This window comes from Tasmannia lanceolata, unplaced genomic scaffold, assembly GCF_043159265.1.
Source record: "Tasmannia lanceolata isolate RefF3 unplaced genomic scaffold, GAP_Taslan_0.1 ptg000002l, whole genome shotgun sequence".
NCBI lineage: Eukaryota > Viridiplantae > Streptophyta > Magnoliopsida > Canellales > Winteraceae > Tasmannia > Tasmannia lanceolata.
In genome coordinates this window covers 57,057,102-57,084,253 of record NW_027518679.1, presented here as the reverse complement: position 1 = coordinate 57,084,253, position 27,152 = coordinate 57,057,102, and the positions used below count along the sequence as shown (strand labels likewise).

Below are 27,152 nucleotides of genomic sequence, written 5' to 3'. Positions count from 1 at the left end.
ACACATATATAGTATGACAGTACGCCAGATTTGGGGATGTCGACGCACACCGCATATTGTGAAGTACTCACGGGGGAAAACGTCATTGCGTGCGGAATGCAAACGACGTCGTTGGTGCACGCATAATGCAAGGGACTCTCAGGATCAATAAACCGTTCGACTAACTAACCAGCAAAATGACACAAGCAAAACACTAGTGTGAAGGATAGGGAATTAAAGAGAAAGACTCACCTGGGAAGATGAATTCATTGCTTCCTTAATTCGATCGGAACAACTACAAGTAGGAAAAGTAAATGGCAGTACAAGAAATTTAAAGATAAAAGATGGTTGCTTAGACATGTTTGATGTTGGTTCTGGGACCTTTTCTTTGGAGACAGACATCTCTTTTTATAGCTTTAATCGAGTAACCGCTCCCTACTACCCCATGTTCTCAACTAGGGAACTTTTGATAGCTACCTATTTTTGGCTCCATTACTTGCACGCCCTCTCCATTTCTAGCTGGGTGCCGCCCTATTTCTTAGGAGTGTCAGCTTGGCATGTAACCTCTTTGACTCAGTCTCAGTCCAAACAAGTCATCGTCCAGCGATCCGGTCTCTCATGACCAATCATACCCAAAAAATGGGAATAAACAACTGTAAGGCAAAAAATAAGGGAGAATCGAGTGCTACCTCAGCAAACAGAGTCGCCAAGTAGAACCCCTTGGTTTGAGGAAATCTTTTTCCCACAACAAAACAAACTATCAAACCATACTGACTGGAGCTTAAGGTCAAAATAGACAGTTAAAAAACAAAAAAGAAGAAGATGAATTTCCATGTGTTTTCGGTGGCACAACATCCAACCAAACGAAGGCGAAGGGGTCACTTTGGTTGCACGTAGTTATCTCGTAGAGTATTGGTGAATTAAAACTTAAGTAGTCATTAGGAGGAGACAAGCGAAGTAGTCTTCTTATAGTTGGCTTCTAGAGCAATGGTAAAGTAGTGTTTGGTGGTCAACCTTGTAGAATAGTGATAGGGGCTGTCATTACCAATATAGAGAGAAGAGATAGAAAGAGCATCAAATGCACAAATCCCTTGGTTTTTGCTTAGATTTTGCTAGTTGTTTTCTGGTATGCCATGTGGGTGAACAATGAGATAAGAGTAGATAACCCAAGCAGTATGTGGGTAGACAATGAGATAAGAGGAGACGATCGACCCAATTAGTCTCTTTGGTATGACTTAGTGGGTCCAAGATGTGACATATACAAGGAGAAAAGAAGGGTGCGTAGTTCTCAGTGTGCGTAGGTTAGACTGAATACATTTTTTTATTATTCTATTATAAAACCATCCGACGACTCTGGGGCATGGCAACGAGGGTGTCAATAGCCTCCTCGGCTTGGTACGGACACTCTCTCTGCTTTCCATTTCATCCCTGCAAATCTTCTTTTTTCCATTCACCACCTCTTAAAAAGGTCTATTGTTCCTCCACGTAAGCAAATCTCTCTCTCTCTCTCTCTCTCTCTCTCTAATGTCTTCTTTATCTTGAGTTTCTGTTGGATTTGCTAATGTTTAGATGATTGTTGGTTTCAACTGAAAAAAGATACTTCATGGGTTTCTCTTCTTTCATGTCTTTGTTCGGTTTCAATATTCCTTTTGCATGTTCTTGTTGGGTTTTTGGATACCTTTTGTAGTTGGACTTTCAACAAATGTGTTTTTTTTTTTCCGGTAGTGTTTCTAAAACTTAGGCTGTATTAGATAAATGTGTGTCAGTGTAGGCATTGATGGGTGTACTGTTCATGAATGGTATTACGAACCCAATTCGGTTAGCAACGTGATTATCTTCTTAGAGGGAAGATCAGCCTCTCGACCCACTTCGAGGGAAGGGTCAGTCCTCCTCTATGCGTAGAAACACACTTTCAGGAATAAATTTCTTCATTGATTTGAAAAAAAAAACTACTTACATGTTAAATATAACACTCACTTTGCAGCCACATACCATGTCCTCTAAAACTCCTACCCATACCAAACAACTAGATAGCAAACTCACAAGCTACACAAATCTAAACTAATTTATTCCACCCAAGTGGGACCCATCTAGGTACGCAACAAATGGTGACTGCTCAATGTTGTTGGGAGATGGCTTTGGAAGAAGTAAATGTTTGGAGGGATTCTGGATGGTTTCGAAGATAATTGAGCTGTAAATAACATTAATGCTGGAGCTGGTGTTTGGGTGATCTTCGGCCTTTTTGGCACATAATCAGGAAACTGATTGATGTTGTTCTTTCCCTTTGGCGTTTGGTCATTTGTTCAAAGAATCGGAACCAAAGTATAAATTGGAAGTATTTTCCTTAACAAGCTAGGCTACTCTACAAGATCTTCTACCAAGAAGAAAGAACTCAAGAAGCATGCTGGATTGAGGATGATACACATGTTAGTATCCTAGTCCACTTGTGAGGCTTAATATCGGTCAGGTCAGCAGCCTGGTTAGTTGATTGGTAGGCTCTTGGTAATGCAAGCAAAGATGTTGAATTGGGCGTATAGGTCTCTGTTTATTGTGAACTTTGTGAGTGGGTTCTTTTTATTTATGGTGAATTTTGTTAATTTTTGACTGGTTTTTTATGATGTAATTGAGTTGGATTTGATTGGGGTAGGAGTGGTGGGCATAAAAAAAAGTGAATTGTAAATTTGCGGATTTATCTTTCTGTTTTCATTTCGGAACAGTAGGGTTAGAAAAGTGAATTTAGGGTGTCTTTATGTTGTTAATAGACTAGAATGGATTCTCATGTTAATTGATTGTTGGTAGGCACTTGTTGATGCAAGCAAAGATGAATTGTGAGTATGATCTCTGTTTATTGTGAAAATTTGTCGAGTGGGTTTTTGATATATGGCGAATTTTGGCAATTGTTGACTGGCCTCTTTATGTTGTAATTGAGTCGGATTTGATTGGGGTGGTGGGCATAAAAAAGTGAATTGTACATTTGGGGATGTATCTTTCTGTTTTCATTTCAGAACAGTAGGGTTAGAAAAGTGAATTTGGGGTGTCTTTACATTGATAATAGACTAGAATTAGGTGTTTGAATTGCTCGGGGAGTAAGTTAGGGATGCATGGCTGTATATAAAGTTGTTCCATTTGTTAGTTGTCTTTTTCTTTCAGATGGAAACACAAATACACACACATAAATACCTCCATTCTATACAGAAAATAAAAATTGAGCTGTGGTTATGAATCTGCATTTCTCTGGTCCAAAACTTTAAATACTTATTCTGTACAGTCTGTGACTTTTCACTGTTCCAAATAGATGTGTCTTGGCATCTTCATATTACCAAGTATATGAAGAACAGTCTCTTGTTAGTTGGTCCTGGAGTCTTACTTTTAGTTCTTTTTTTTTTTTGTTGAAATGGATCAAAGAAGTTCTTATTATGGTTTTTGAATGAACTTTTTTTACAGGCATCAGAACATTTTTCCTTAGTTTTTGTTTGTTGTTAACAAGTCCAGCAAAATTAAAAATTTTATCTAATGAAGAAAAATTTAGTTTCAAAGGCTTCAATTCTTTTGTCTTCGGTGCTGACCATGTGGTTTATGGTTTTGCTCCTCTCATTTACTGATTTGTTTCCCTCAATTCTGCAGCGGTTTTCCAAAACTGTCCACTTTGTCAGCCATGGATATCCCTGGAGCAGTCTCCTCAAAGGAAATGCCAGAGGGCATAGATGCAACAACTGTGGAAGAATATGCTTCCCAGGCTAAATTACTTGGTGAATTCACAAGTATTCCTAGCATTAACAAGGCGTGGATTTTTAAGTCTGACCAGGGTAAACGGGATTTTGTCCTTGTAAAACTCTATTTTTGTGTTTTAAAAAATGATGCTTGACATTTCTATTTTTGAAAATCCACATTTTTTTTCTATTTATTGCTTTCATTTGATTTATCTGGGTAACCTTTCTGGTTTTCATTTTCAATAGAATTTTTTACTGCAGGAAATATTTCCCGGGCAATGTTTTCTATTGGCCAGATGAATCTCTTGGCAAACAAAAGAAGAGTACATATCCTATCCTCTCATATTTCAAAGGAAAGTAACCATTCTATAAGCTTCCAGTGGTCTCCATTTCCTGTCGAGATGAAGGGCGTATCCACTATTGTTCCGTCACCTACAGGTTTGAAGCTTCTTGTAGTTCGGAATGGGGAAAATGGATCACCAACACAACTTGAAATCTGGGGCCCTTCTCAAATGCTTAAGGAAATACATATCCCACAATCTGTTCATGGCCCAGTATACACAGACGGATGGTAACCTATTTTTCATGAATTTAGATGTTTGAAATTGATATTTTCATGTGAGTGATTATATGTTTGTGTCTTTACACATGCATAAAAAGTTATCTTTTTGTTAACATGTGTTTTAATTTTAAAATGGCAATTATGTGTTTGTCCCAACACACACTCGAGGTTTGTTAATGTGAGCTTAGTGTAGTTCATCTTAAAATAAGAACAAATCAAAATTACATTGGACCCTATTCAATCTCATTGAATGGCACACACTTATTATTCGTGGTGGGTTAGGTTGTCACTGATCAAATTCATATCAGTTATTGAGAAATAATAGATATACCAGAAGAATTGTATGACCTTACCACCCTTTCTGCAAAAGGCCAAAAGCAATCTACGCCTCCTCTCTTTCCCCTTGCCAGGAAGAAGTCTCTCTTTCCCTCTCTCTGATATCAACCACCTGAAGCGATTTGTGCAATGTATTTGATTCAAGAAAATACTCAAAGGCAACTATTCAAAGAAAAAGAAGAAATATGAAGGGGTATTATTTTTTCCATGGTTGACTCCAGCTGCTTCATTGTTTTCCAGCTTTTTGGGTGGTATTTTGATCATGATTTTCTAGAAACCTGTAGCTAGAGAAGGTGATTTATGCTCAATTCATTGTCACTAATTGTTCGAGGTGATTAAGCCACCACGGATGACTTTCTTGCTTATGTGATGATTTCTAAGCGTGTATTTGTGCTTATTCAAGCATTTCTCAAAGCTTTAACTTAAAATTTCATCATTTGCATGTTTCCATACGTTTCCGTGATTTTACAAGATTTCCACCAAAATTTGCACTTAAACCGAAATGTTTCCATTTCCGTGCCAACCAAAACCAAAATAGAAACTGCAATTTATAACCTTGGTTGTAACACATGCGCAGGAAGGCAAGGAAGTGAACTCGAATCCCCACAAAATGCAAAAATCATTGTGGAAATGACCAATTCTTTGGTCAATTTCACTTTCGTCTCTAGTTTCCAAACGAAATCTCGTTTTGGAAGTGTTTTCCTTGTTTATATATGTAGCACACTCTCTATCTGAACTTATATATTTGATGTTGTTAGTAGACTATCATATCTCCTATTTGTGTGGTTTAATTTGATTATAGTTCTTTCATATGAACAAGTTGAAACCCTATTGTGGTGTTACAGGTTTGAAGGAATCTCCTGGAACTATGATGAAACCCTCATTGCTTATGTTGCTGAAGAGCCGTCTCCATCTAAGCCCGTGTTTGCTAATTTTGACTACAAAAAAGGAGCTTCTGCTGACAAGGACTGTGGTAACTGGAAAGCACAAGGAGACTGGGAAGAAGATTGGGGTGAGACCTACTCAGGGAAAAGGGAGCCTGCACTATTTGTCCTCGAAATTAATAGGTCCACTTTTACATATCTCTGTGTTTCTAATTGCATATAGTAGGTGAAGATACTTAAGCTGTGAACTGTCTAAAATGTATTTGGACTTTGGTGTGCTTTCAGCGGAGATGTACGAGCTGTGGAGGGAATTTCAAAGTCCTTGAGTGTCGGACAAGTTTTGTGGGCACCATCATCTTCCAAGGGTGTGGATAAATATTTGGTTTTTGTTGGGTGGTCTACAGAAAATGGCCCAAATCATGTTTCTAGAAAGCTTGGCATAAAATATTGTTACAATAGACCATGTGCCTTGTATGCAATCCGGGCTCCATTTCGTGAAACAAAAGCTGATGAACTTCAGTTCAAGTGGGTTACATTCTTAGAAAACTGGTTATGTTTATTTTCTGTCCATGAATTTCCATCATTTGTTAATAACTTTTGATATCTTTTTATGTTGCGGCAGTAATGGGAACAAAGATTTAGCAGCAGCAGTCAACATAACTCAAGGCATAAGTAGTGCTTTCTTTCCGCGGTTCAGGTATTTAATATAGTGCTCTCCATGCCTCAGGTTCTTCGAGTCTGTTCAGTGAAGTTAATGTATTTAACTCTTGTTTTTTAAATCATTTTCCATGGTTTTTACTCTTTAAGGAAATGATGTTATCAGCCATCTAAATCTGTATTCATGAAATATCTGAAAGCAAAATAAGGTGCTTCTGCAGCAACTGGTCAAGGGAATAAACCTGCAATAAAACTTTTTTTTAATACTATATGCACGCCTCTTAGAAAATATACCTGCAATAAAACAAAAATTAAGCATTCTTGGGGAATACGTGTGTGCCTTTTGTTGGAGGCAATAAACCTGCAATAAAATTTATTTTTAATATATCCCTATCCTATTTTTTAATATAAACTTTGTTTTTAATATAAACTTTGTTTTTTATATGATGAGAAATAAGATCTAATAAAACTTTGCTTGAGCAATAGTATGACCATGTAATTTGGTCTAGTTTCAAACAAACAAAAATTAAGATTTAATAGAAACCTTTTTTTTGCTTGAGCAATAGTACGACTGTATGACTATATAATCTGGTCTACAGAGAAAGGAAAACATCCGTAAGAAACTTTGCTTGAGCGATAGTAGGACTGTATAATCTGGTCTATATAATCCAACAGGGAAAGGAAAACATCTGTATGCTTCATTAATATACCAATAATTCATTAAATGCTCTTCAAGAGACACAGTCCCGAAGAATTGTGGACCCAGCCACATAAGGAGCAAAGCAATCCCTCATAATAATTTATTAGATGCTCTGAAATTAATGCTCTATGATTCAAGGCCTCCTATATAAGTTGGGAAAACTTGCATGCAGATATAAAGTCCCCACACAACTTTCCAACCATAAATAAGTTGAAGTGCCATCATTGACCATTCCCGCTTCTAAGAATTCCAAATATTTGAACCTTCAGTTATTATTATTATTATTTTTGAATGGTAAGGATAAAACCTTCAGTAAAATTTAAAGAGCCATCACTGACCATTATACTGATACCTTTTGTTAAAAGCTTAAATTCCCGCTTCTAAGAATTCTAAATATTTGAAGCCTCAGAATATTCGTACTTCTTGGAGAAGAAAAAAAGATATTACTTCCTAGAAAAAAGGACAGCTGGTAGAAGCGTTCTCGGGTCAGACCTATGTGCCTTTTCTTGGAAAAGGAAAAAGATACAATATTTAATTTATATCAGGGCACACTTGGGGGTGGTTGGTTGGGAAGGAAGTGGTGAGTAAAATATATTTTAGCAAATGTTTCATTTTCATTTGAGATTTAGGTTGGTATTAGGGTTTGATCTGTCACTATTTTCACTATTTCTTCCCAAGCGTTGAACGGAGTGGAAATCCTTAAGTTGCAGGTCATCATTCTCATTAGGGTCTGTCTTCATTGTTATGTTATGTATCAATGTGATCTGTACAAATTAGGAGGGAGCTACTTTCAATGTTTTGGTTACTTCTACTCTCTAAATATATTTTGTAAGTAGTGACAAATCTGTAGCTTCTTATAATTGTTTATATGGATTGGGAATGGATGACTTTGAAAATGAAACATGTATTTTAGTTTTTACTATTTTCTGAACTTCTATCGATTTCTGGAAAATTTCTTTATCATTTCACATGAAAAATGAGAAAACTTGTCAGCTTACACCTCACCCCCACTGGGCCCCTGCGTTCCACCTTTAAATACTATATGCACGCGTCTTAGAAAATAGTACTTCCAGATAACTGTCAACGCTATTGTATTGTTGTGTATGTTTCACATCCACGTGCATCTGATAATTGAAGACAGTGCACTTAATTTTAGCTTTTGGAAAATGTTCTATCTTATAATGGATCAAAAGAAACTTTCCTGAAATCGCTGATCGAGGTAGATCCTATTGTGCTCACAGTCCAGATGGAATGTCACTTATGTGTAGATCCTATTGTGTTTACAGCCCAGATGGAAAGTCACTTGTCTTTTTATCTGCAAAAAGTGCTGTGGACAGTGGAGCACATTGTGCCACCAATTCGCTTCATAGAATGGGTTGGCCCACTGATGGAAGACCATGCCCATCTCTAAATATTGTTGATGTGGTAAGCCCTTCTTTCTGTTTAATATAATTTGACTGTATGATAGAATAACCCTTTGATATCTTTATAAATTTTAATGTATAATTAATGATGACTGCGTTGTTGCGTGCAATAGATATTTGAAATATGCATGCAATTAATTGTTGTACATATTTATTGGATTCTGTGAGGGCGAGCCTTGGCGCAACGGTAAGGTTGCTCCATTGTGACCTGGTGGTCACGGGTTTGAGTCACGGAAACAGCCTCTATGCAAAGCAGGAGTAAGGCTGCATACATCTAGCCCTCCCCAGACCCCGCAATGGCGGGAACCTCATGCACTGGGCCACCCTTTTTATTTATTGGATTCTGTACATGCTCACGCAAATTAAGGACATATCTTTGCTTCTGCACATTGCTGACATTTTTAGACGTAAAGTTGGACCCTAAATCAAGAAAAAAAGAAAGAAAAGTAAGATTTTGATCAAATGTTTACAGGAGCTCAATGGAGGGGCTCCTTATATCTTCTTTGTACAAATGTAAAAGCGCAATTAAAATGGACATTTTTACCCGAGAAGGTGTGAATAAGGTACCCATCCTTTCTCCCATGCTTGACATTATTCCTGACCTTTCTCATGTATATGATATTTACCCTTACATATGGCGTCATCAATTGAGGGCGAGCCTTGGCACAACGGTAAGGCTGCTCCATTTTGACCTTGTGGTCACGGGTTCGAGTCACGGAAACAGCCTCTCTGCAAAGCAGGGGTAAGGCTGCGTACATCTAGCCCCCCCCCCCCCCCCCCCTCCCAGACCCCGCAATGGCGGGAGCCTCGTGCATTGGGCTGTTCATTTTTTTATATGGCATCATCAATTATTAGATCTTAAGCTGCTATTGAGAATAAGTTACATTCTTTCTTCTCCCAAGAAAGGCCATTTTTAGCCCTCTACGCTGTATTTAGGTGGTGAATGTAATCAAACAACTGAATTCCATCTGTTTGAGCCAGAAATCTTGCGAAGTTCTCATAACATCCTAATACAGCACTAGTTTAGGGTTTGCCATCATATTTGGTTAGGAAACAATCAAAGAACTTAATTCCTTCGCATTCCTTGTTTTCCACACTTATTTCTTCATCTACCGTTGCTGACTCCATTTTGAGCTCTAGTTTCAATCACTGTTTAAAAACTCCGAGCCAATCATAGACTTCCCAAGTTTGCTCTCTTTTTCCTTGCCTGCGTTCTCAACTGAGTCTGAGTTTTTCCCTACCCAGTCAATCAAAACTCGTTAAACTCCCTGAGTTAATGAAAAAACTGGCCCCAACAATTCGTGACTAACCCAAGGTGTCTCCCTTTTACCATGGCCTAGTTCTTCTCCAAATCCCAGTTTTAAAACACTGGTTTCAATACAGAATCAGCCTACAAACCGATCTTTTAAGCGCTAAGTACTGAACTGGCTGTACTAATGAAAGGCCCTCGATCAATGGATGAAATTTAGGATCAAACCATAAAAGACAAAGGTTCTATAAACTCTGAAAAGCAACAATGAAAAAGTTGTTTCTTATTAGGATTTCAGTTTCTGATCATGACAGTCATCTGGTTTTTCTCGAAAGGTGGGTGTTTACATGAGGTCTTCTACAGTAGATTCCTAACTGCACAGCGATAATATAAATACAACAATCTAGGGCTTGCTTTATGAAAATTTTGGGTTTGGGTAGCTAGATATTTTTGTAATAGAGAAAGTGCTGTGGTTTTAAAGGAGGTTCTCTCGACAAAATGTTTTGTCTTGAAAACAAAGAATAAAGCTGAATGGATGGAACAAATTCCTATAGAGAAACTGTCCGAAGGGCTGTTTCTAGCATGAACATAGGGTCTGAAGTTTGACCAAATTTATCCTACCTGAAAAGTAACAAGCTGTGTTGATGATAATTGTTTGGACCAGGGTTTTAGAGTTGCTTGAGGCGCAGTACATCAGTAGTTCTGGGGTGGATTTGATGCACATCTGGGAATTTATTGTCAAGTCCTTCTATCAGCAGCTCACTCCTTGCACGGGATCCCTGCAGGTGGCCAAAGTTTGGACTAGTTCAGCTCCTCCTAGGGTATGCACTTTTTGGTTGGACGGCGGTTCTCGACAAGATCCTCACCGTTAATCATCTCAGATGTCGGAATATGTTGATAGTGGACCATTGCGCCCTTTGCATTGAGGTAGGAGAGACAATAGATCATCTCCTTTTGCATTGTAATTTCGCTCGACAGGTTTGGAGCAGGATTCTTCAAAGATTCGGGTTTGAATAGGTGTTTCCCGCTCATTTGTCCGAGGTGGTAGGTAGTTGGGAATTCTCCCCTTGGCGAAAGAAAGCTAAAGTGCTTTGGAAGTTATCTTTATTGGCCACGATCCGGTCCTTATGGAAGGAAAGAAATGCTCGAGTGTTCAAGGGGGTGGAAAAAGCCCTCATCATACTTCCTCTATGGTGATTGCGTTGACCATTGCTTGGGCTAGGTCCCTCCCTAGCTTTAAGTTTGTTTCAACTTATGATCTATGGGAAGGAGGGTTTGTTCTGGCATCGAGCAAGTACATAGGTGTGACCCCCAATGGGCCCCACCGCCTGCTGGCTTCTTCAAAATTAATTTTGATGGTTCTAGCCTCGGTAACCTTGGACCTTCTGGGATTGGTGGCCTTCTCAGAAATGAGGCGGGATTCCCGATTTGGGCCTTTTCAAGCCCCTTTGGTGTTGTGGACTCTAATGAGGCGGAAATCAGGGTGGTTTTGCAAGGCATTAGGCTAGCAGAGTCTATTGATTTGGCTAAGCTTATAGTGGAAGGAGATTCGCTTAATGTAATTGGATGGCTTCAAGGTAAAAAGTCCCGTCCCTTGGAGATTTGGGAGTTGAATGGATGAGATCAGGGATCGAATTGGAGGGGAGAATGTAATTTTCCATCATGTTAAAAGATCTGCAAATGAGGAGGCAGACAAGCTTGCCAGGGAAGGAGCGGGGAAGCAAGAGCTTAGAGTTATCTGATTTTCTTCCTCCTTAATCCCTTTTGTTTTGTTCTCTTTTATTTCTTTTAGTCGTCCTCCTCGGTCGGCTTTGTATATTCTTTTCTTCCATTAATGATATCTAACCATTCAAAAAAAAAAAAACAATCTCTGTTGATAATTGCAAGGACCAGGGTTGAGGATTTAAGGTGTCGGCCTGGGTTCCTAGATAAATTCCGGGTTTAAAAAAGGACCGGCTTTGAGGATGCTGAAATTAGCTTTTCACCAGAATCGAAAGAGATTTTCCGTACATGTTCTTGAACAACTTTCAGTTTGGATGGGTTTAGACTTGGAGATTTAAAGGCAATCACTTTTCTAACCAATCAAGGTCTTTTTCTCAAGAGTTGTTGTGAGAAAATCCCATACTTGTGGTTTTAGGGGAATGTTCTCAATGGGTGTTTCTTCACACTAGACTTCTGGTCTTGGCTGCTGTTGATTGTGTTAGGTGGACAGTTGTACTGTAATTTTTTGGCTGATGTAATCTGTAATTACCACACGGTTCCAGTCAATCTGGAGAGGATTTTTTATGAGAGTGTCAACATGGATGTAAAGGTGTGCTCAGTAAACTTCTTATGTGTTGCAAAAATAATCTTTACAAGTGGATGATTGATAGAAAATTCCTGTTAGTGATTACTAGTTCAAGATGTTGAGTATGTGTCAGCTGTAAATGGATTTCATGCGAGGCCAAGGAAGAATTAAATGAGCTGGGTTTCAGCTCTTCTCATACAAGTGCTTCCATAGTGTCATCCCTCAATATCTCTGTCTATAATTGTCGACGTGCAATAAAGATCCATGTTTGATTATTCCTATTTCTTTCCTTGGGAAATTGTATCCTTATTGTTGAATACTATGAAACTCCACTCGTGGGAACTTATCCCACCAATTATTTTGCATCTTAAAAATTGGATGTTAATGAATCATAGGATCAGTGAAACTCATATATTAGCTTTTGGACATATTCTAAAATTAGTAAACACATCAACATATCTAACTTTTGCTTTAAAGGTTTTCTTGTATTCGTAGCCCAATTCTTGTTGCTTTCTGAGAAGAAAAATATTGCTTGGGGTTCTCGGTTTTCCTTATAGTGTCTCAACATGAACAAGTGGAATCACATGTAGCTCTGTTATTGGTCCACCTTAAAAGAATGAAGCCACTTCCTTCCTGCATAGTATTTGACTTATCCTTCTCTGAATTAGTTGCAATGAATATGAATTTTAAGACGTCAGCGCACAATTTATCAATTTATTATAATTAGCTTGAATATCAAGATATCTTTGTCAATTTAAACATTTTTAGGTCCCCGAGGTGATATGTCCTGAGGATGGTTGCTTCCCCGGGCTTTACTGTTCAAGCTTCCTAGACCACCCGTGGCTTTCAGATGGTTGTACGATGATTTTATCTTCCATCTGGGGTAGCATTGAAGTAATACTTTCCATAAATGTGTTAAGGTAACCCTAACAGTTTTTTTATGTCATAGTGAAAGTGAACTTTGTCAATCCTGTTTAAATTGTAAAAGTTTAAAGGCATATTTTTGTTACACAGTGGCAAGGTATCACGAGTAAGCCCTACGGACTCAAGTTCATGGACTGCTCTTGCGGTGGATGGGGACAATATTCTTGCTGGTAAACTTAAAAATGCCAATTTATTCCATACACCCTTTAAAAAAAATGAAAAAACATTAATTCAATTTCTGTATCTCTTTTTTCTTTCTATTTAAGTCTCTAGTAGTCCCGTAGACCTTCCACAAATCAAGTACGGATGTCCTGTTGGCCAAAATGAGCATACAGTGGTGAATGTTGCATGGGATTGGCTAGATGTTGCAAGTCCTTTATCAAATTATTCAGAAAAGGTTCAGTACCCATATTTTGAATTATCTCTTTCTATATATCGAACTTGTAATATTCTTAATTCTTACATTGGCTATTTTTGTTATCTGCAACAGGTTAAATCTTTGCTATCTTCACTTAAATTTAGTATAATGAAGATTCCAGTCAGAGATCCTTCCACTAACCTTACAAACGGTAAAATATATTGACATTGATGTGTATATTTCATGCTCAAAAGTACTGTCATATGCTATGATCAAATTGACATGCAAGTTATTTGTTTCAATTATTGAAATAATTGTCATTTAGCATGGATCTTCAAATTTTTTCCGTTACTTGTATTGCGGCCATGTATCTTTACCCAGGAATTAACAACGATGTCCCAAATGTAACTGCTCTTAAGTTTTTCATTACATATGCTGACTTTCCAGTATCTGAGGGATAAATTACATTTTGGGCACCAGAAAGATACCCATAATGGTTTAACAACATTGAACACCTTGTGACATGCGCTTTTGTGCATGTTTGATAATTCAATGAAGACCACATTTCACATATAATGATTTTTTTTTTTTAATAAAAATATAAAAATACTGATAGTATTATAAAATGTATTATATAACACTACAATAGTATGAGTTGTGTTATTTATATAATTTCCTTGTCCATTTTGATTTGTATGATTATTAAATATTTTAATGATTTTTTAATATTTTAATACTAAAAATTAATCTTCATAATATTAGATAAAAGAAATAGTTTTCTAGCATTTCTTGAAGTGGGTCTTAAATTTGCATCATTTGCATATGTTTCCATACATTTCCGTCATTTTATAGGATTTTCATCTAAATTTGTTGACTGAAATCGACATGTTACCATGTTCCAACTCAAATAATGTAGCATATATGCTTGCAGTTTTCTTTTCGGTGTGCATTTTTGTGGTTGGATAGAAATAGAAAATTTTTGGTCGTTTTGTGGTTTATTTGATTTTTTTGTGATTAGTTTTGTGGGTAATGATGTCAGTTATGACAGGGCCCATCTCATAAATGGCATCATTGTAATTCTTATTTTTCAACCCCTTATATGCATATAAAGGCATGGATTTTGTGGGGAGTGGCAACCAAGCCCTCCATCTCTCTTTCTTGTTTCTTCTTTTCTTCACTCTTATCTCTCCTCCCTCTATTCTTCATCTTTCATAATCTTCTCCAATATTCTTCTTTTCTTTACGCGCGACATTCCTATAAATATTTGTAAACGCACATCTGGGAATTTATAGATTGCGGTGGGTGGATAGTGATTATTAACTCTAAGACCATATGGTGGGTTAAGAGAGAGGACTAACTCTTTCACAATTTTTCCTTCTTTCTCCTTCCCTTTTGTCACTTCATAATCAATTTATATTTAAATAGTTGTTTTATGAATATTTGGTCATTAGTGAATGATTGTTTAGTTCTTTTGACGAATCTATTAGATTTGAATGGTAAGTTCAATTACTTTCTGTCACTTATTGCTTTCAACTATTTATGCCAAGTACTTTTGTTCATCCTTGGATTAGTCATTTTAATGTTAGGTATTTTGCATCCATGACCTTTTGGCTCTCTCCACTAATATATTTATGTACTTAATTGCACCTAATATTTTACTGCCTTAGCCTTTATGTGCTTGCCTAGATCACCTAGGGAAAATGACAGCTATAGAAATCATAATGGTAATGCGTTGTGTGGATATAAATTACATTGATATTAATAGTTTGTAACCATAGAATTACCATTTTGTGGATGTAAATTACATTGATATTCATAGTTTGTAACCATTCAATTCTATGCAGGCGCTGGAAAACCTTTTGAAGCTATTTTTGTATCATCTTCTAACACCCCCAACAAGGAATCATGCAATGACCAACAAAAGGGTGGTGCATGTAATCCTCTAATTGTCATCCTTCACGGTGGTCCTCATTCAGTTTCGGTGTCAAGCTATTCAAAGTCTCTAGCATTTCTCGCTTCCTTGGGTTACAACTTGCTTGTGGTAAATTATAGGTGAGCACAAGCTTTGATTTTGTTTTTATTGATTAAATATTAGTCTAAAGGCAAGTGTTTCAAGCCATTCATTTAATTATAGATAATAAGAAACTTGTTCCTTGACTCTACTGGTTTTGGTAGAGATTAGTTTCCCATCATGAGGGCTTATGATCAAAATTCATATTTGTTGGGAATGGAAGCAGTTAGGGTCTCATATGGAACACTTGGAAATCAATGTTTAATGATTATTGAAAAGGCTTTCACTTTAATATGCTGAATTGAGCAAATTTTTTTTTTCCGGTTAGGTAACGGTGCCTGATGAGTGGGTTTGGTTTGGTTAACTAGATTATTTAACAATATTTTGAAGACTAAGAAGATGTTGATGAGTGGAGGAAGAGTATATTAGTAACTATTTATAAGAATAATGAGGATATCCAGAGTTGCACCAATTACCGAGGAATTAAGCTAACGAGTTACACCATGAAGCTTTGGGAGAGGGTAATTGAGCACAGACTAAGAAAAGAGACTAAGGTCTAAGAGAATCAGTTTGGCTTTATGCCCGGACGATCGACTATGGAAGCTATGTTCTTGATTAGGCGGTTAATGGAGAGATTTAGAGAAAATAAAAAAGACCTTCATATGGTTTTCATTGACTTGGAGAAAGCGTATGATAGGGTTCCCAGGACTGTTATGTGGTGGGTCCTTGAAAGGAAAAAAAGTTCCTACCAAATATGTTGATATGATTAAGGATATGTACGATGGAGCAGTAACTAGTGTCAGAACTACGGATGGCACGTCTAGTGAGTTTCCAAATTCCAATTACAATAGGACTGCACCAGGGATCAGCTCTAAGCCCGTATCTTTTTCCTCTAGTTATGGATGAACTTACGGAGGGTATCCAGGGCGAGGTTGGTGTATGTTATTTGTAGATGACATAGTATTAATTGACGAAACCATAGTATGAGTTAATGCTAAGTTAGAGTTATGGAGAACTGCTTTGGAATCCAAAGGTTTTAGACTGAGCAGGACTAAGACAGAGTATATGAAGTGCAACTTTAGTAATGTAAGGAGGCAGGGTGAGGATGTAGTAAATATGACTGGACATGAGGCACCTAAGAGGGATATCATTCGCTATCTTGGTTCAATCCTACATAAGGAAGGAGAGATTGAAGAGGAAGTTAACCACGGAATAAGAGCAGGTTGGTTGAAGCGGAAGCACGCTTCAGGAGTTCTGTATGATCGTAAAATACCTACAAAGTAGAAGGGAAAGTTTTATAAGACAGTTGGGATGCCAACCATGCTGTACGACTCAGAATGTTGGGCCACTAAGAAGCAACATGTGCATAAGATGAGTGTAGCAGAGATGCGAATGCTTAGTTAGATGTGCGGCCAAACAAGGTTAGATCGAATTAAAAATAAAGACATCCGTAAAAAGGTGGGGGTGGCACCAATTGAGGAGAAGACGAGAGAGCACCGCTTAAGATGGTTTGGGCATATCCAACGTAGGCCTTTGGATGCTCCAGTAAGAAGAAGTGACTCGTGCCAAGTTGATGAGGTAAAAAGAGGTATGGGCAGACCGAAAACAACTTGGGTAGGAACATGAGGAAGGGCTAGGAATATAATAGAGAACATGACCTTGGAGAGGATAGAATGAAAGAAATTGATCCATGTAGACGAACCCAACTAGTGTCAGGATTAGACTTAGTCAATTTGAGCCGGGTAGATCCTTTCACCTTCTTCATGAAAATTTTCTAAAGGATTCATTAGCCTACCCCAACTAGTTTGGGACAAAGGTTTAGTTGAGTTGAGTTGAGTTGAGTTGAGAGGTAACGGTGCAAAAGTTTTAAGCTTGCTTTGGAATGCCCTTATCTTTGTAACATGGCCTTAAATTCTGGATACTTAGGGCCTGTTTGGATACTTGGTTTTTAGAATCTTGAATTTCCTCAAAATCGTAGATGAGAGATGAGAGAACAAGATGACCCGCCATCGTTTTCTGATTTCTCGCCCTTCTTTCCGTCAGCAAGAGAGTAGGAGATCATCCCATGTTTCCAGGTTTTAAAAATCTCCGGATGGGGGAGAGATTTCTAAAACCTGGATTTCTTACTTAAAATCCAAGATTCTAAAGAGAAGCGAAACGGACGGTCTCCTTCTCTTGTCTCCCATCCAGGATTTTGAGGAAATCCAAGATTCTAAAATCTATGTATCCAAACGTCCCCTTAATCAATGTTTATATTGATTATTCTAGCCCCTGGAGAACGTCCAATGATCTTAACCGTCTTCTGGTAAGAAATCAAGAATCAAGTGTTTATATCTCTGAGTTGTATGATGAGATCATCTGGTCCAATGTCAATCTAGTGAGTACTCTGTCAAATCTTGCTATTTTATGTTAATTGAACTGGCATAAAACTTCCAAGGATATGGACATCCACCCATCCCCTAGAGAGGTTGCATTCCAGTTGTTAACCTTCCATGGAAAAATACTAACAGGCAACCATCTCATGAAAAGGAAGATTTGTGGAATAACTGAGTGAAATTTTGTGGTCATCCTTAGGAAACCCACGAGCATATTTTCTTACATTGTTCCTAGCCGGCCCAAATTTGGTACTTTTTTTTTTGGTATATTTGATATGTTTAAGCCTGTGTGTGATTTTTCTAATCTAGGTGGCATTTGGCAATGGTGGGAAAGATGATGGCAATGGAAGGTCAATGTCTTTGCAGCATTCTTTTCTTTTCTATCTTATGGCTCATGTGGAAGGAGAGGAATTCTAGAGTATTGCCTAGAAATGTTAAATCCTTGGGAATGTTGTTCAGTGAAACTATTGGACACAAGCTTAAACCTGGGAGCCCCAGGAAAGGCTATTCAATATGCTCAAGGCTCTTGAAGTAGCCTTTTATAAATGGGATAAGGAGAACCTTAATAGCATTTCTGTAAAAAAAGAAGAAGTCATGTTCGAGAATACAATCGATCCTCTTGATAGAAAGGACTCTTTCCTTCTATCGGTTCAGGAAAAAGGAAAAACAAACATTATAGTAGGAGTGGATCATCAATGACCAATGATAATATTCTTCTATTATAGATCTAGAGGTCTTTTGTGTGGAACATGGAATCGTTATCATAGAACAGCCACTTCAAGAGGCGGAAAGTAATTGATCCAAAAACATCACGTGGATTGCATTTCCTTCGAATCCCAGAAAAATATGGAGGACTCCATTTGCAAGTATTTCTTCTCTTTATTAGATTCAGGATGCGTATTTCTTTTCTTTATTTGATTCACGATGGCGAGCAAGGCCTTGATATATTGGACTTTCCTTCCCTACTTATTTCCTTTGATTTTTACAATAATTATTTGGGAGGTTTAGATCCACCCTCCCCTTTTTTCGGAAAGTATGAATGGGAAGAAAAGGATCGCGGATGTATTGGCCAAAACCTATCAGTTTGGAACTGTTCCTAATACTTAAATCCCTGGTGCCCACCATTTTCTTTTGAGCTCAAAAACTCCCTTGGTATGTATGCAAGGGCACACCGGACTATTATGTTCTGACAGAGAAAATCTTCCTTTCTACGTGTAGTCTCTTGCCTTTTGCTTTATGTGCAAGAATGTCAGTGAACAATAGGTTCCATAACCTTCTCTTCATATAGACAAAACTTCCTTTACCTTTCAACAATTATAAAATGTTATGCCTTTAAGAGAATGAATTTAAAATATAAATAGAGTGGTCAATTCCTGGTTATCGATAGTGTTTTCATGAGATAATGATGGAAAGGGTGTATAAGAGTTTTGTACTTGTATATGCTTTCCAGAAAGTTCTGCGCAATATTAGGTTTACTTCAGTTTATGCTTGACGGTAATGTCATTTCAGTAATCGTCTTTTAGGCATTGATTTATACACTAATTATTTCAGAGGTTCACTGGGATTTGGAGAGGAGGCACTACAATCTCTTCCAGGGAAAGTTGGGAGCCAGGTATTTAGGTTTCAACATTGGACATTGTTTCTTCATGCTGTCATCTTTATATTTATTCCACGAGTGGAAATTTTTTTATGAACTAGCTAATGATATTGGTGTTGAATCTTTGTGATGACCTTAGTTGCTGATGTTATGAGCAGGATGTCAATGATGTCCTTACAGCAGTGGACCATGTCCTTGAAATGGGACTTGCAGACCCATCTAAAGTAGCTGTTGTTGGAGGGTCACATGGCGGCTTTTTGACCACTCACTTGATTGGCCAGGTTCAGTTTTTAGTATACTGCTTTTGACGTTTCTGTTTTCCAGTCAAGACTGTCATTAAATCATGGATTATTTCGTTTTCTTATGTTTGGTTATTATGAATTTTACTTTCACTGCATACTTCCATTTAATTCAAATCACAACAGCCTACTAGGATTTCAGCCATTAGCTCTTACATGCTCAGTAAATTATTTTAGTTCTCTCTCTCTCTCTCTCTCTCTCTCTTTGTGTGTGTGTGTGTGTATATATATGTATAGGGATTTGCTAAGCTCCATCGCAAAAGCTTTTCGCGGCTGGTCTGTTGCACACGTCAGACCAGCCACCTCGTGAATGGAGACAAAAGCTGTTGTCTTCATTAACGAGGTGGTTGGTCTGATGTGCAACAGACCAGCCGCGAAAACCCTTTTGGGTTCCTGCGATGGACGCTAGCAATTCCCTATATATATATATATGAGAAAAGGGTTCCTGCGCTCAAGTGCAGATAGCTTATCTGCGCTCGAGTGCTGAGATGGGGGGGGTGGGGGGGGGGGGAGTGATCCTAAGCATTCATTTGACAGGCCCCATCATGGATGGGGGGTGTCCAAAAAATCAGCTCCATTGGACCATCTTAGGGTGTCCATTTGTGGGGCAAAAAATGGACAGATACTGTTTGTCCACAAATCTGCCCATTTTTGGCCTCACAAATGGACACCCTATGGTGATCCAATGGAGCTGATTTTTGGTGGACACCCCATCCATGAAAGGGCCCATCAAATGAATGCTTAGGATCACCCCCCCAATGTGGCCCACCCCTGTTTCTGCACTTGAGCGCAGGAACCCTTCCCTCATATATATATATATATATATATATATATATATATATATATATATATATATATATATGAGGAATAAGATTGTACGCTCGACCGTACCTAAAGTTAGGTACGGTAGAGTGCCAAATCACATGGGTCCCACATTTTTGGTGAGCATCTAAACCATTCATTTGCAAGGCCCCATCATAGATAGGGTGCATACCAAAAATCAGCTCCATAGGATCATCCTAACCCATCCATTTGTGGAGGCCAAAATGGACAGACAGTGTTTGTCCACAAATCTGCCCATTTTGGCCTCCAGTTTTGGAGGGGTTAGGATGATTCAATGGTGCTGATTTTTGGTATGCACCCTATCTATGATGGGGCCTTGCAAATGAATGGTTTAGATGCCCACCAAAAATGGGGGACCCATGTGATTTGGCACTCTACCGTACCTAACTTTAGGTACGGTCGAGCGTACAATCCTTTTCCTCATATATATATATATATATATATATATATATATATATATATATATATATATGAAAAGTATTTCTGGTCCGTCGGGCCAGATAAATTATCTGGTCTGTCGACCAGAAATATAGTGGACACACGTTGTTAGGGTGATGCAAACCATTCATTTTATGGGCCCTGACATATATAGGATGTACCCAAAAAATAGTCCTCGATAGGATCATCCTAACCCTTCGATAATTGGAGGTTAAAATGGACAGGTTTAAACCACCACAAATCTGTCCATTTTAAACCTCCACAAATTGAAAGGTTAGAATGATCCTATGCAGATGACCTTTTGGGCACACCCTATCTATGTCAGGACCCATCAGTTGAATGCTTGGATCCCCCCACTTGTTCATTTCCTTAATTCACACAAAACTATGGTATGTTTTACCATGCATCGGTACTTCCTTTTTTTGTGTTGACACGCTCATGTTTGATCTGCAGACCGAGTAATACAGATAAACACTCATTACTTTTTATTCCAATGTTGTGTATTTTATGTAATGCAATTAATCTCAAGCAATTATCCACAACCCAGTCTATTTTCAGAGGGAAAATATCCTGTTAGATAACTCTCTTTATCTATCAGGTTAAGCATAAACATATGCAATTCAAGAGTTGGACTCAATAGATCTATTTTGGTTTTCTGCTTGCTGCAGGCACCAGATAGGTTTGTGGCCGCAGCGGTCAGAAATCCAGTTTGTAACCTGTCATTAATGGTTGGTACGTCAGACATCCCTGATTGGTGTTATGTGGAGACCTATGGCAGTGAAGGGAAAAATTTCTTTACAGAGGCACCTTCAATGGAACATCTAGGTCTCTTCTATAGCAAGTCTCCTATTTCACACCTCTCAAAGGTATGGTTATTAAGCTTTCAACTTTGTTTTAAGGTTATTGCCATCCTTCTGGATTTATCGACTGATGTCAGATAGTAATGTTTGACCACCCACATGTGCTGAATTTTCCCAATATTGTTGTTTTAAAAAAAATGCCGTTTCCAATGCATTCTTCTAAAAAGCAACCCATTATTGAAGGAGAGAGTAGTGCTAGAAGGGAATTCATAGGGTGTTCGACATAATCTAGGAATGTGTAGCACTCTCACTTTATTACATATGATCTCTCTTAAAATGAAATTACAAGTATGCTAATACATAACTAAAGATAGACCCCACAAAATAAAAGCATACACTCTTAAGCAGAAACAGTTTACCACCAAGTGTGTTCTTAAACCCCTCACATGGAGTGGTTATTTGCTTACTATTAGACCTTTGTCTCAAATAAAGTAACAATCCACTTAAATGTGCTTTGTCCGTTCATGTAACATTGGATTATTGGTTATGTAAATAGCTACTTGATTGTCAAAAATATCTTCATTGCCTTATCAATCACAAAAATCATCTCATGTGTAAGTTTCTACAACCACATTAAACTCTGTGTAATGTGAGCAGTTGCAAATTACACTGCCTTGCACTGGAATGTGAAGCCATACTCTGCTTCTTCTCCAAAGTCACAAGAGTACCTCCAACAAAACTGCAATATAAATTAGTGGAACGTCTAAAGGACATCCTATTCAATCAGCACAAAAAAAGCTTTAAACACTCAAGTGATTATTCAGCTTAAAGATAATTCTTCGAAATGGGGCACCCTTTAGATTGAGGGAGTCGACCTCCATAATCAACAACTTCAAGAATGTTGGTTTCAACAAGCTTGATCCCGTACTTGAGCGCTAGGATGTTTACTTCATTAGAGTCCTCATCACATGTTGGTTTGGAATAAGCCTAGCCGACAACACCATTGGGACACCTAATAACACCCCCAATGTCCATCGGGGACTGCCCATGTTGGAGCTGTCAAAGTTGAGCTTTTTATGAACCAGGTGTCGGGGATGATGCAAGAGTATTCATCAATTGCATAAATGGGAAATAGGAAAGGGAAAAAGACAAGCGATCACAGAGTGGAATACCAGTTCTTATTGGTGGCAGAGCGCAATAGTTGGGATTAGGATGATCTTCTCAGCAAACATTGTTAATTGTGGCTATATATGTTCACAAGCAAATTTAATAAATTAAGAGGGTAGATTCATATATACATTATGCTTTTCTTTTTGCCAGGGACATGGAAATCATGACTGAAATTGGCCACAGCCCAACATATCAGAAAATCCATGACGTCGTTGATATGATTGTAGTAATGGATTTCACATCATTTCACTAGATTTTCTTCACAAATAGAGGCAATTTTCCTAGAATATCAAGCTCGATTTCTCAATTGATAATTATCTCACCTATTTTGCTTCTGTCAGGTTAGATTTGTGCGGCTTTCGTTTCTTTTCATTCTTTATTTTTTGTTGCTATGAAGCCAGCCTTGCATCAACTATGATAACTCTTACAAACGTAATATGTGGACTATCAGATTAACTGAGTTAAAGGGGTTCACTGATTCAAAGTTTTTCATCAGGTTTTGCACTAATTAACCTTTAGTAATGTAATGGTGGTATCTGCAGGTCAAAACACCAATTCTTTTTCTTTTGGGTGCCCAGGATCTTCGGGTTCCAATTTCTAATGGCTTGCAAGTAAGAAAATTATCTTCCCCTCTACACCATCTGAGATTATGAATGCTGCAATGCTACGATTATTGATATTTTTGCTGGGATTTCTGAAACCTGACTCATTTGTGATAATTTGACACCAGTAATTTTAAAATAACAGTAGCTAGACATAACAATAATAATCAATATTGGATTAGAGAAATATATGATTTTTCACTTTAGGAATACTTATGTGTAGACCATAACTCCATCCTTGTTTTATGTGAAACCTTCTCATATAGAATAAGTTAAAATAGGACAACATAATTAAGAGGCACCCCCTAAGAATAATATGGGAAACTTTGCTGCATATAATTTTCTATGTATAATTGAGGTTCATAAATTCCAGTTAGTTGGATGAAGGTTTTAAATGACGATTTTGTTATACATGTTGCTCACCATAGAAATTGAAACATGCCGTTTTGGTTTATAGATTTTGGTGGAAATTCTGCAAAATCATAGAAGTTTCGCATTCAAATAATGGAAATTTGAGGTGAAATTTCAAGAAATGCTAGAATAGATACAAATACTCTTAGAAAACATCAAATAAGCAAGACAACCACCATATTGGTTCAACAGGAACCAATATGATCAAACACCTAATGACATTCGTTGTCACATTTGTCTAGAAGAGTAAGGTCTATTCTAAACTGGAAATGTATACAACCACATAATATGCTTCAAATAAATACCAAATATTATAAACATTTGCTCCATTTATTAATTTCATAAAAAAATACAATATAATGGAGTATAATATAATGATTTAAATTTCAATAATTTTCTAACAAAAATAAATAAAATAATTAATTTTTTAAATTAAAAAATCTAAATCTGTTAATCGGTAGATCAAGCAAGAATAACTCACATGTAAAAAATAGAAGCTAATATTCATATATGATAATTTTTCAAGTCTATAATCATCAATCAACGAAGAAATGAAAATTCATACCCTAATCTGTATGCTAATGCATCAAATTAACAATTAGTTGATGGACTTTCACAGTAATTGAAGAAATGAGGATAAAATATAAAATAAGCACTTAGCAAGCAAAAATGTGAAAAAACCAACCTCTATTCACTTTGTTTGAAATTTTGCCATATATCAATCGAAGTCCAGTTACTTACTAAAGTGGTAGCATTTCGGTTCACAATGACTGAAACATTACTTATGTATTGATGGAAGGATTTGTTTCGGTGGAGATGCCAACAGAAGCATGTCGACCATTTCGTGTCGATTTTCGCCGACATATAGAAATATGGTTGAAAGATTCACACTTAGTTTACATCCTTAAGAATGTGGGAGAAGGTTTGCTGCATACAACTTAAAACTATAAGCTCCATGCATAGTCAAAACATCTGCACTGAATTTACTTCTTTAAGAACATGGGATACCTAAGAATGTGGATGTCAAAAATGAGGTAAAAAAATAGAACAAAACTAAGACAGAGAGATTAAGGCCTACAAAACTATCAGAAAGCGAAAAAGTTGGTCCAGGTTTAAGGGCTTCGGTCCTGTAGTCTATATAGAACTCTTCTGTCCGCATTCCTATATTCGCCACTGCACAGCTGGTATCATGGTTCAAAGTTTTCGTATACTAACTACATTTATGCCCTGTTCGGCTTTGAATTTTGAGAATCAATTGAGTCCAAAACTGATTATTGGACTCAAAATTCAGTTTTGGACTGAATTGATTCCCGAAGTCCACAACGAACAGGACCTTGGTCAAGCCATAATCTCTGTTTCGATTTCATATAATTCATGATATATTTAGAAAGAAATGTATCATATACATAGCTGTTCAGCTAGTTCTTATTTGTACCTGAACGTACAGTATGCACGCGCGTTGAAGGAAAAAGGAGTTGAAGTCAAAGTCATTGTATTTCCAAACGACGTCCATGCGATTGAGAGGTTTGCCCTTTTCGTATGATGCCATAGTACAGATACAAACCAAACTTCTAAGGGATGCATTTTACTTTGAGATCTCTCAATCTTGTTCTTTTTTCACAGGCCTCAATCTGACTTTGAGGGCTACCTCAATATTGGAGTATGGTTCAAAAAGTACTGCAAATGAGTTCTTTCAATTGCCACTGCTCTGCCCTGCTTGAAAGATGGGACTCATGCTTCTCAAGACTTCAAAATCTCATGATGGAGATGGTTTCCTTAAGACCTTGGATTCATCTCCTTGTCTGTTAAACATTCGTTAGAGAGTAAACTTGGCCTTCCTATTTATCTGATCATACAAGCTCTGCTTATAGAACATATCAAAGGAGTAAGGGCGAAATAAGCCATTATCATATGATTTCCCTCTAAATTAAGGAAATGAAAACAAAGGTATGACGGTTGACGGTGGATGGTTTTTTTTTCCCCACTGTTTCCAGGGACTTCCCATGCTCACTCCAACTCATGGCCTCTCAACTCCCTCCCACCCTCCATCTCAACTCCTCTTTTACAATTGCGCCTACTAATATTCCATGGAATAATTTTTCACGTTTGCCAACAGGTCCTGAATGTTGCATTGTTTTGTATTAAAAGTAAAAACATCTAATTTTTTTCACAAGGGAAGTAATATATTCCACCCCCTTTCTTCCCTGGGACAGCCCCCTCTAGTGTATTTTTTTTTGGTAACGAAGGGTGTCCCCACCCCCTTTGGGGGTAGGACTATTTCCCTACGGATGCGCGCAAGCACCCGGAAACCACGCGCCACGCGCATTGGGTAAGCAAGGGGGATTCGAACGCTCGTCATTGGGGAGCAAACCCATGACTTTACGCCAAAGAGCCACACCCTTCCGGGTTTCCTCTAGTGTATTTATGACCACCCTTTTTACCTAAAAGGGCTGCCCCGTGGAAGAAAAGGGAACGAATATATCATTTCCTTTTAGATAATCACTAGCAAAAAACCTGTCATTTCCTTTTAGATAATCACTAGCGAAAAACCCGGTGTGATGCATGGGCCGAGAAAGAATTGTACAGACAACATCATAGGTTGATCTAAACCGTCCATGTGATGGAACACAACATAAATAGGTTGTGCCACTAGCAAAAAACCTGTCATTTCCTTTTAGATAATCACTAGCAAAAAACCCGGCGCGATGCATGGGCCGAGAAAGAATTGTACAGACAACATCATAGGTTGATCTAAACCGTCCATGTGATGGAACACAACATAAATAAGTTGTGCCCGTAAAATAATTTTCATAGACCGATCCTAGCCCTCCAATCTATAGAGGTTTCAATAATTGTTGTTCCTCTTAAGGTGCCCAGAAGTTGTCAATATTTTTACAGGTGTTCTACATTTGTAATTTCAAACTTTTCGTAATTTAACCCACACATAGTGAATAAGGAAAAGTAGTTCCCGATTTGCAATTTCCTCATCCCGGCCCAACTTGATTTCCAATTCAGGTTGGGTTGGGTCGAGTTGGCCCAATTTGATATAGTACCAATTGTTGACCACCTCAACTGAAGCCGGGTTGTTTTGGATTTTGAGAACCAATAGTGAGTCACCAATAATCAATTTTTAGCTCACAATCTGTTCTCAAAATCCAAACCAATCAGGGACTAACAATTAACAAATAAAAATGTTATCCGCACTACTATATTTTGATGATCACACTCCTTACTATATTAAAGTATGGTATGGCCCGCACCATAGGATTATCCAAACCGTCCATTGTGGATTGTGGAGACTAACAGAACTTCTTCATATGGAACCCAAATTCGGGTTTTGGGTCGCGTAGGGTTGCTCGACAACCCAACCCGATTTCCAATTCGGGTTGATTTTTTCCTACCCAACCCAACCCGATTTGCGAAAAAGCTTAACCCGACCCGACCCAACCCAAATTTGCGTTGAACCCGACCCGCATGGGAACATCCAAGTAACAACCATGGTTTCAAATTATATATAGTGGTAATATCCTCACTAC

At 37.8% G+C, this 27,152-nt stretch overlaps 1 protein-coding gene across 1 annotated transcript; it reads left to right on the top strand.

Annotated features, from left to right (window-relative positions):
• The first annotated feature begins 1,254 nt into the window (after positions 1 to 1,254).
• Positions 1,255 to 25,620, top strand: AARE (acylaminoacyl-peptidase-like protein). Its single transcript, XM_077383551.1, has 18 exons — positions 1,255 to 1,464; positions 3,604 to 3,785; positions 3,951 to 4,260; positions 5,433 to 5,654; positions 5,757 to 5,996; positions 6,094 to 6,168; positions 8,115 to 8,253; positions 12,557 to 12,708; positions 12,803 to 12,882; positions 12,979 to 13,109; positions 13,203 to 13,281; positions 14,915 to 15,122; positions 19,008 to 19,068; positions 19,212 to 19,334; positions 21,302 to 21,499; positions 23,146 to 23,214; positions 25,064 to 25,140; positions 25,240 to 25,620. The coding sequence occupies exons 1-18, from the start codon at positions 1,340 to 1,342 to the stop codon at positions 25,301 to 25,303; spliced, it is 2,535 nt and encodes an 844-aa protein (XP_077239666.1). The 5' UTR covers positions 1,255 to 1,339; the 3' UTR covers positions 25,304 to 25,620.
• The last annotated feature ends 1,532 nt before the right edge of the window (positions 25,621 to 27,152 follow it).